The following is an 11,156-nucleotide window of genomic DNA, read 5'->3' as shown; positions in this document are numbered from 1 at the left end:
CTCACTGACATTTTGTAGCATTATGTTTTATGTATTTCTCTTTAGTAAAAGCTCCTTTAAATCCTTTTTTTAATCTCTGCCGTTCCAATGAAGAATTCAAAGACACGCACTCGCATAGGAACAACTAATGAAGGCCCACAATTTCTCACCGCGCAGGAGATACATACAGTAGCAGACAGTAGTGGTGGACTATCCCATTTTGGAAGTCAACAGGTCACAGTCTCACACTAAGCTGTTTATTTTTGGCTCTGTCTTTCCAATTCTCCACAAAGCCCTTACAAAGCCTGCGTGAGCTGGTTCCGCAGCTCAGCTGTCAAATAATGCACATAAGCTCGTCCCGTCCTCGCAAATACCTGTTCTGCTGTGTATCAGTGTAAAATGGCTTCTTGGCTTCCTCCCGCATGCTCAGCGATCCTTTCCTGTGGCGATCTGCTGCAGCAGCCGGCCACCAATCTTCATTTGGCCTTGTCGGAGCTCTTCTCTCCGTCCTGTGAAATCCCTCGGACTGGCTGCCGCCTCCCTGCCTTTTCAAACCCCATTTCTGCCCTCTTGATATTCCTCCCGGGCAAATCGTTCTGTCAAATTTCACTTTGTTCAAACGTACTCGTCCTGTGCTCATTCTGTCCAACCCGTGTGATGTCTTGTTGCAGTTTTTTTTATCTCTCTCCTCCCAAATCTTTCTCCTTCCCTTTGTAATCTCTCTCTTCTCTGTTCCTGTTTTCTCATCATTTCTCTCACTTGACCTTTCCTCTGTCTGCCTCCTTCTTAGCAGCCTGGTAGCAAATGTTCTGAGTTGGAAACTTCTGCTTTAGACCATGTGACAAGCACTTACGGTATTTGTGAAGCATGCTGAAACCCTTACACTTCGTCTTCTTTTGTTTTGCCACGTCATTACCACAAATGTAAGCTGCCAACATGGCAAAGTGTGTTTCATCAGCATCCCAGCAGGAATTACAAGCACTACGTGGATCTTTTTTTCCCCTGAGCCCCCGTATCTCCCACATTGCACCACAAATTACGCCTCACAAATGGAGCATGTGAACTCAAGTAGAAACAAGGCAACAAATCCAACAACGTCTGCAATCGCAGCAAACAAAAATGAGGATTAGCAGTTACAGAGCACTTTAAAGAGTCAGCTCATGGAGTTTTTTCTCTAAGACTACAACACCGTGTGTTGTAAGCACCGGCTCTTTGAGGCTGCAGCAAGCCATGTCCTGCTTCCTCAGATAATGTCAACTCTCTCCTCATCTCCTCCTTGTCAGAGGTAGCAGTCTTTTCCTCTCCTCTTCCTGCCTCCGCTCTATTCTCTTCATCTTGTAGTTCCACTTGGGGATCTGGAGCTGGTTGTGGTTACTGCTCCGTCTGAGTTTTTCCGGCGTAAAGCTCGGAGCCGGGGCTTTGCAGAGCCTCACTTTGGGCACCACGATGCCCGGCCGCACGCTGCTTCTCCTCAGCATGTTCAGAGGCAGGAGGCTTGCTCGCCTCATGGCCACCGTGGACGCCGCGGCCATGTCGCTCAGCAGCTGAGGCTGGAGGCTGGCCCTCCGATCCATCACCTTGGGGATGAGGAGGACCCGCGAGTTCTGGAAAAATCTCTTGTAGTTGTTCAGTCTGTCCGGGCCCAGGCGCTTGAGCTCAGCCACCCGTTGCCTCCTCAGGATCTCCTGCACAGCTTGGCGACGCTTCCCAATGCACGGCGGGCTGCCTGGAGACAGCGTGCAGCAGGCTGTGGCAATGAATGGACTGGAGATGCTGGTGGTGATGCGGACCATGTGGTCGAGAACGCCGTCATCCACGGGGTTCACCTTGTTGTTGATGTAAAACCTATAAGGGCAGCAGGAGAGGAGGTTGATCAAACGCCTCCAGCAGGACTTCGGCTCTTGGGCCTGAGCCACCAGCTCCTACACAACAAGAGCAAATGTCACAGGTTAAAGGAATCAAGGACACATTTTCACTCCTTGAAGTTGAATTGAAGTTCTCACAGGGATAAAAAGCATTATGTGATGCATTCAGGAGTACAACCCCAATTCCAAAAAGTTTGGGACAATGTGTAAAATCCTTTTAAAAACTCAACTGAAAACAGTACAATTGATTGGTAACAGGTGATAGTATCATGACTGGGTATGAAAGGCTCAGTCGTTCACAAGCGAGGATGGAGCGAGGTTCACCACTTTGTGAACACATGATTGCATAGAGGATGTTACAACATGGACTCAGGAACACAGTTTGTTTGCAAGGTTTAAACAGCGTCCCAACTTCTTTGGGATCGGGGATGCAGGACTGTAGTCATGATCATTCTTTTAACCTCCAGCATGGGCCACTCCTTGGAGAAGGAGTCACAGAACTGCTCAGCACAGGGCTTTGACATTAGCCGATGCATCAGGTTGGCCGTCTCGTATCGACCGGTGAAGAGAGCCCACTCCCTGGGTGTCAAACTGCGGCCATTGTCCCGTGCCTGAATATCACTTCCTGGAAACATAAGGAGTCGTGGAAGTGGTCATTGCGAGGGAGAAGCTGTGCTGTAATCTGCTCTACATTTGCACATTCGCCCATACAGCAAAGGCGATGTCTACCCTGACACACGCATCTCATCATCTAATGCACATACATACACCTGTCGGAAAAATAAAGGTTTTCATTCAAGATGCAAGTTTCTAGAAGTTGCTTGAATGCATGTGTTTTACCAGCCAGCATGAGGGCTCTGACGCACTCAGCCCGGCCCTGCATGGCGGCCTTCATCAAAGCTGTGAAACCGTGACAGTTCCTCCTCTCGATGTCCAGCCCGGGGAAGTAGTTGAGTAGGTAGTTAGAGATGATCATGTGGCCTGCAGACCAGAGGGAGACACAGACGTGTGTTTAGCAGGTTAGCCTTCCTCCGCGGTGAAGCTTCTTCTGATACATCTCCTGCACTGTCGTAGCCTTTTTTAAACACTCATCATATAAACTTTTCTACCGTCTATCTCCCTTCTTTGACAACAGATTGCATGTGGAGTTAACGTCTGTGAGTGACTCTGTGGAACAGTAAACTTCCCTCCTGTATACAAAAGGCTAAGAAGACTGCCTCAAACATATGCATATTAACAGCTGTCTGCAGTTCACCGTAGTTCCAACTTGATTTCAAGCTAATATTTTGTCAGCCACTCTCTCACTGATGGGATTTGTAGTCAAACTGCAGATTTTCACCCTTAGCGCAGCTTCTCAAATGTTCACAACCTGATCTCCTAATTGAGTACATCCAGTCTAAATCCAGGCTAATGAAATGAACTGATCTCCTGAAACTCCTTGAAGTGAGCACAATGCAGAGTATGAGCACGCAACAGGACTCCATTACGGAGATCCAGCTGGAAGCCGAAGCATGGCTAAATAGAAGGGTGAGGCGGATGGTTAACAACGGGAGCTCACCTGTGAACACCTGGGTTTCATTCCCAGCTCATGTGCGCCTTTACTGATGGGCTTTAGGGAAAGTTTTCCATCCCGTGCGTTTGACCACTCTGCTGTAGTCGTGTGGACTCACAGTCTTGCACACCTGTTCCCCCGAGGTGCTGCAGAGTACTTTGTCATGAAAGGGGATCGATACTTCTTTTAATGAAGCAGAAAATGAAGAGGAGTCTGCAGCTATTCATCACAGGCCACAGAGAGCCATTCATCATCGTTAGCAGATGAGAGGCCGGGGCACCATGTCTGATACATGTGGCTGCATCACTATGAAATTACTTACCATGGTACTCTCTGATGCCAGCAAATAACAGTGATTCTTGCAAATGGAAGCACCAGACTGCATAATATGCTCTGTGCTTCAATTTGGATCAATTTTGAAACTCAATTCCCCGCAATAGCATTTCTCCCACTGTAAATTATGCATCAAAAGTAGTGGGCAGAGAGAAATGTTAAAGTATGCAACATGTCTCACTGGGAGACAGATTAAATATTAGATAGATCAGGAGGAATATTAAATAAGGTAAGAAAAAAAAGGTTTATGAAGACATAAATTGCGAAACAAATGTAATATTTAAATTTCAAGAAGATGAAACTGGACATCCTGGAAGCTGTGTGTGTATCTGAAGTGATGAGAGGTTGTTCCACAATGTGGTAAATAAAGGGGAAGCACTCCTTAAACTCTCGATCGTCGACTCTGGAGAATTTCTTAATGGATCCCTGTCAAAGTGGTCAGAGTGAGCATGTCAGCACGACTCCGTCTCCCTCAAAAAGATGATTCCATTAGCTTCCACTGTGCTGGTACCCAGATCCTGAAATTTAAATCACTCAGTGCTTCAATAGTAAACTGAGTAAACTTTGCCTTTATGTACGAGGCTGCTCTTAGTTTAAGCTTGTGTGGTCACAGTCTTTTAATTCGTATCAGAGAAGATGCCATCACGATTAAAAGCAAGATTATGCTTTTAACAGCAGCCACGTTTGCCAATTAAAGGATCACGGCACTTCCCTTCAACTATAAGATCCTTTCGATTTAAGGAAAACTCCAGCTGGCTCCGGCCATTGCTCTTATCGCTAACTGTATTCACCGGAGTCATTGCTGAATCTTGGAGCGCAGCAAGATGGCTAAAAATAGGTTTCATTGAGGAACACAAGCGTTCAGAGGATCAAACAGGGTGTAAACAAGCCAACGGTTTAGACAGATTTGTTTGGAAGAGAGATAAAAACAAGGCTTAGTAGCCAAAATGTTGATTGTCTGTCACAGTTTAGAGGCCGAGTTCCTGCTTCAGCTTTGCCTTGTACCTGCTCACTCCAACTCATAGCCAATCTGGCTAAAGCGCCGGCTAGCTCACGACCTGTATATCTGTCTGACAGCTTGTGTTTGTTTGTTGGACCAAGTTCAAGCATCATTGTCCCGCTCCAAGACCTTAGCAATCATTTTGATGAGTACAGCGTTGGTAAGGACGGCCAGGGCTACAGAAAAAGCTGTAAATAACCAGTTTCCATTAAGTTGCCTTCACGACATCATGAAATGAAAATAATAATAATTAATGATAAATAAAAAAGACCATGTCTCCTGGCGAGGGTCTTACTCTTGTTTTTTTTAGATAAAACCACTCAAATGTTGTTTATGCACATCTAATGCTAGCTAACGTTAGCCACCGTAAGATACTGGTTATGTCGCAATAAAAGCCTTCAGTGTATTGACTTCAACAGGGGTGAATGTTATCGCTAATGCATTCAACTTTTCATATTATACAGGAAGCTTGATTCTGTATTAAAGAGCAATTTCATTCACTACTCATAACTAGCATTTTTACAAATAACGCTAAAATATTGTCGGCTAATGTTTACAGCGTCGTACTGCTGACACCACGACGAAAACATTGAAAATCTGCTCAGTTTCTTGTAAGAACAAGGCAAAGTTTCGTGTTTTAAAAAGATCCTCTTTGCGTAAAAAAAAGAAACTTTTAACGTGAGTGGTTTGTTGATGCAGTCGACGCCTGGAGACACTGCAGCCTTGAGCAACCTCAGAACACGACTGACCAATCATATAGCTTCATTTAGAGCAATATTTCTCATCAAGAAAGTGAATGTATTTCCCAAAATGCCACAGTTTAACTGAGCGGACAGGAGAGGTGTGGAGGTCTCTGTTAAGTACACTGTGAACCCCTCTGTGGCCTCTGTCGATTCAAAGGCGGGAGGTGTGTTTACCTGCTTGTGCTGCAGTAATAAGAGCAGTGTTGCCCTCGTTGTCCTGCCAGTTAACATCAAGGTAGGGGCACTGGGAGAGGGCGATGACCACGTCCACGTAGCCATGGTAGCACGCCACAATCAGGCCGGTCTGAAACACAAAAACGAGGCTGTTTGAGTGTCCTCTTCTCTCTTCGTCTGTGATTCTGTGATTGATTTTGCCTCCTAAAAACACCAAACTGGTTCTTGGAGCTGTGGTGGAGCTTTTGTTTATGGATTCATAGCCATATTTCCTCAAAGGAGAAAAACACAGCAGTGAAAAAAATAACACTTATCAGTCATGTTGCCTCCATGCAAAGTAAAAGACTGTTTTTCACAGTGTGTAACGGACTGATAGTGAGCCTGTAATTCACTGTTAACTCGGGCTAAACATGGGTTTCCAACTGGAGTGGTCACTTGCCAAGCACCAAACTGTCCAAATAGCTACAGGCTGGGTTGCTCTTATTTAAAAGGGCAATTGTTGTTGAACTAGAGTTAAAGTTAGAATTTCTCTCATATTTTACTACAAAAACACATTAACAAAAGAGACAGATGTTGCATTTTCATCTTTTGAGATAGTTAAACAAGAGTTTAAGAGTTTAACCAGCTGGTGGTGTGACAAAATGTGAAGAAAGACATGAGATCAGCAACAGTTTGCCATGAGGTTTGGCCCTGTATGAGTATTGTATAGAGAGTAAACTAGGCTGGATCTCAGGGCACAGTTTCTAGTCCACCTTGGCTGGAAGTAAGAGGTCTTTTTCTCATAATTCCTATCAGAAACAGAAACAGTTTCTCTCCAGCTTAATTGCTGAGATCATATCTAACTCCAACGTTGCTGAAAAGAAAAGTCCATTCAGGTTAAATAACAAAGGTGGTCAGACGATCACACAGTTTATAGGCAAACCACCACTTTAAGCACATTATCTAAACCACTTATTAGCATCCCTCCATTGTAAAGAGGAACTGTGTTCATGTACAGCTCTGACCCTGGTTACATTTGCACATGCAAGCTAGGAAAAACACATTTTAATGCCTGGTGTTAATGCACACAGAGTGCATTGTGATGGGACTGTGATCAGCCAGACCACATCTGGAGGTGGTCCATGGTTCAGATGTCCATACCCACATAATGTATCCAGATACAGATCACAACTGAAGACCTCTGAGCTGAGTTCCCACACAGGGTTTCACATGCATGTTAATAGCAGGTGGACAGTGAATGGGGCCTACAGTGAGTACAATGGCTCAAGATGCTTATGACAGGCAGAGAAAGAGAGAGATACTGGACTCCTGACATGATGAAGTGAATGCAGCAACCAAGATATGATTGCACAAATCTTCAACATGTCTGAAAATAATCACATAAAGTAGGGAAGTCAAAGTAAATCAAACGCCTGTAGAAAGGTTTTTATGGTCTGTTTTGTATCAGTAACCAAATCTTAGCGACCAATAAAAAAGCTTTTCTGTCTGCAGTTGTGACACAAAAAGTTTTATGACCCACATTTTTATTCCGTTCAGCAGCATTTTGCTGTAGTTCGCACTGCAGTGCCAGTCTTCCAAGACTGGGTATGACAAGTCATAAATTATGCCTCTCTGACTACCTTGTATGTAGTAATAAAGCACCTCAAAAAGTGCAGCTGGTTGGCCAATTAAATCTTAATGGGATATGACAAGAACTTAATTTAAACGCAGATCAAGAGGATAACTGGGATTGTGAGACAGTGGCAATATCATGAATTCAAGCTCAAGGGTGAAGCTCGTGTATGCCAGCGTATGCATTCATACAGAAAATAAGGTCAGTGCTGCACAGTCTGGAGGCCAGCCTGGAACAAATATTAAAGATGGCATCCAGTTTTTAAATCCTTTAAGGTTTTTTACTGAGCTCCACTACAAACAATGAGTGGACTGATTCGGCTCATTTCCATGGCAGCGCATGTTATGTCAACACACTCCTAGGCGTCCTGAAAGACATTAGTGTCTCAGTGCTGCAGCACAAGCCTTTCTCTGCCTGTTGCAGCTCTCTAAGCATACAGTATATCTTACCTAGTGCTCAGGTCAATGTCTTAGCGAGCCCTTTAAAAGCTGAGCCCTGACGGCAAGCTGCTTCTCAGCGCTGTGACTGTACAGTTTACACCCCCCATCTGCCACTGGAGGCTTAACCAACTGCTCTGAACCCTTCTTCAGGATTTGACCTTCAGTGTCTGCTGTGACAGCTGCTGAAGAAAACAGCCAAGTTCACTCAGGGTCAGTTACTGTACCTTTGTGTTACGCACCACAACGCGTCTCAGTTATTGGACTTCATCCATGATAGGATGATATAAACACTGACATTTCTTACAGAAATTCTACATTTCAGACTTGAAGATTTTTCGTTTATTGAACTCATGCTCGCAAAATCTCAGCAGTTTGTGAGTTCCGATTAGTATTGTGAACACTTAGCAGCTTGCAGTAGCACTGCAAGCTGAGTGGCCAATCAACATTGCGGGTACATGTACTTACAAAAGATCATGTGCATGCTGGGCAACAGAAACAGCTCCCATACCAAGGCATGATTTAAAATAATGTAACATTCCCAGTTGCTACAACAGCCCACTAATGTGAACTGCACGTCTCGTGTGACTATTTACAGTTGGTACCATGACCTATACAGCCCTGTTTTGAACCAAAATTTAAAATAACTTGTCACATCCCCATGGGGCTGTAGTTCTAATATATATTTGGGGGGAAACATCGTCTCGGTGTTAAAAATGCAAATAAAAACAAAATTTGCTACGTTAGGACAGGCAACATGAAATTATTATTACAGCAGACTGCAGTGGTTTTTGTCCAAGTGGTGTTGCCGTAGCTCAGCAGAAGCAACTGCTGTGTGTCAAACAATGTACTGTCTCTTTATTTCATTACTGTCAAATGTTATTATTTTCTGACAATGTCATGCTAAATTGCTAGAAGAACGTTAGCTAGCCAGCATACATGCCGAGCATTAGCTAGCGAACGGCCCACACATTCTGAGCATACTCCACTCTCTAGTTTTGCATAAAGTCAGGATCTGCCAATGTTCCCATCAGTTGTTGGTGGGACACTTTTTATCGTAACACCATCCCAATAATAACACATCACCTCAGCCAGCATATGCATAAAAAGGTAACGGTGGTGTCTTCATTATGTTAGATCTGTCAGAAAGCCCACAGGAAGTCTGAGTAAAGTGTCACTAAATGTTCTGCGCACAGTAATACAACTAGCTTTCATTCATTGCATATTCATATAATATACCATAGCTGCACTTGCTCATGATAAATAGCATTATTAGTGTTTAATGAAAGTGCAAGCAGTTTACTGCCAGCTGTCGTTCACAGTGAGTGTCACCATGAGCAGGAGGACGAGCGGCAGCCACATTAACCAGTTTTTTGGGCAGCCTCAGAAAGTGAGCTGAGAGTGGTGAGAAAATGAGTACCAGTCAGACTGCAGAAGTACACAGTGATAGAAGAGATGAGTCAGCATTTCTTAATAATAATAATTGCTGATAAAACCAGAAATGGTCAGTAATCTGTTCCTGTACATGATGGCAGGAAGCACCACTTGTTTTCTTTCCGGTCATATTTTTACTCTGGTACGTTCGGAGACAGAGGGCATGATTGTGCTGACGGGGCAGGGAGAGCAGGTGACCTGGAGGTGGGTGACACAAGGAGCAAACACTGATGGTGAAGTCTGAATAATGACATCACAACAGTCTGATCCTAATGTACACACTCATGTTTGCTCACATGTGTGCATCAACAGTCTTTCAAGGCAATGGTGTAGTGATTCTACATACAGTATATCTCCCATGTTCACTCTGTCGCGTTCCGAGAAAAGAGAGAGAGTAAGAGAGCCCGATGATGCTGACAGGCCGAGGGGAGCATGTGACATGGAGGGGGGGTGAGAAAAGCAGCAAATGTTGATGGTTAAAGTGAAATTGGGTGTTGTTACAGGAAGGTGTCGTAGCTTAGTCTGGACCACTGTGCAGCTGTTTTGTTCTGAATATTGTTAACATGATTACGTGGAACCACGGCCATATCACCGCACCCACCCACAGGCTACTGTTGAAACTGAAGCACTACAAACGACCTTAGAAAAGTACAATGTCATCAGAACAGTGTAATCCTACAGACTCATGCTGGCTTCCATACTGTATGGGTATCCCACTGGTACAGTCCATTAAGATTAATACTTAATAAAATCCTGTATTTTCACCAAACATACCATAACCTTAAGTGTCCAATGGAAAAACATTGGGATCTTTTTTGTATCCAAGGAAAGTTGGAAATAAAATACAGACTTATCTGGTTTCACTGAAAATCAAACATTTCATTCAGATATATTAAACCATAGACACCTACTCTTCTGTTCCGATCCGTCTCTTTCACTTCCTCTTCCGTCACTCCTTGTCTGATCATGATCTTGACGATGATGGCGTTGTTGTTGCAGCAGGCCTTAAAGAAGGAAATGGGCGCCGGGCTGTCGGGGCTCGGCGAGCGGTGCAATAGGGACACGACCGAATTGTCCGGGGGATAGAAGGAATCGTCAGAGGCGATGCTCCGCGTGTCCGAGCGATCCGGCAGGGCCTCGAAGTCCAGCTCCTCGAACTCCTGGTAGATATCGTCCTCGTCCTCCCAATAGTTTCTTGTGTAATCAACTTCAGTCTCCTCGTTATCGTCCTCTCCTGACCCCTCATACTCATCCCTGTTTTCATCATCCCTGCTGATGGACATGACAGGTGTATCCATGGCAACTTGATTGTTGCTGAACTCAGAGTCACCTGGTCCCACGTGTCCGGCAATTCCATTCTCTCGAACCTTTGATCCTTCACTTTGTTCCTCTGTTATTAACACCATTTAAACCGTCCCCTTCCCCCAGCTCTTTCAATCCTTGTGGGGTGCCGGGACAACTCTAGGAGGACCTAGAGTTAATGTCCACTATCACTGCCTCATCCCACCCCACAGAAGACTGAATCCCGTCAGGCTGTTGACATTTATCCGTTTCGGGCTCTGTCGGGTTTCCCAAGAGAAAAGGGTCACCAGAGGTCACAGGGGAGGCATGAGATCACTGCACATGCTGCCAATCCTACATCAAATAAATCTCCTCAGGATGCCATCCAGGTCAGGATTCCCCACAACTCTAGAAGACTGAGTCATCAAGAAGGGTCCGGTCACAGGCATGATCCGAGGTCGTCACTCTGGACTGGTGAAGCGACCAAAGAGGGAGGCTTTCCTGTTGAGCGAGCAGGTCAGCGTTGCATTTCCAAAAAAAAGAAGTTTGACAAGCCCAAGAGTATCCATGAGTTAGGGACCGTGAAGAAGCAGCTGCCGTCAAGTTGTTTCATCACGGCATCAGCTTGAATTCCTGAAGTCCTCGAGGAGAAACTGACGCTGAAGTTGTCCTCTGGAAAGTAGGAGAACAGGCAGTCGTCTCGTTTGGAAACAGCAACAGTCACGAGCAACGGCGCAGAGCAGCTC

The 11,156-nt window shown here is 44.9% G+C and overlaps 1 protein-coding gene across 1 annotated transcript; it reads right to left on the bottom strand.

Moving 5' to 3' along the window:
* Positions 1-1,244: 1,244 nt before the first annotated feature.
* ankrd33bb (ankyrin repeat domain 33Bb) lies at positions 1,245-10,427 on the bottom strand. Its single transcript, XM_041948900.1, has 5 exons — positions 10,041-10,427; positions 5,647-5,776; positions 2,685-2,825; positions 2,306-2,469; positions 1,245-1,901 (listed from the first exon to the last, which is right to left on the bottom strand). The coding sequence occupies exons 1-5, from the start codon at positions 10,425-10,427 to the stop codon at positions 1,245-1,247; spliced, it is 1,479 nt and encodes a 492-aa protein (XP_041804834.1).
* Between the last annotated feature and the right edge of the window lie 729 nt (positions 10,428-11,156).

This window comes from Chelmon rostratus, chromosome 12, assembly GCF_017976325.1.
Source record: "Chelmon rostratus isolate fCheRos1 chromosome 12, fCheRos1.pri, whole genome shotgun sequence".
In the NCBI taxonomy this organism is placed as follows: Eukaryota; Metazoa; Chordata; class Actinopteri; order Chaetodontiformes; family Chaetodontidae; genus Chelmon; species Chelmon rostratus.
The sequence above is the reverse complement of the archived record's forward strand: the minus strand, read 5'-3'. Positions and strand labels throughout refer to the sequence as shown.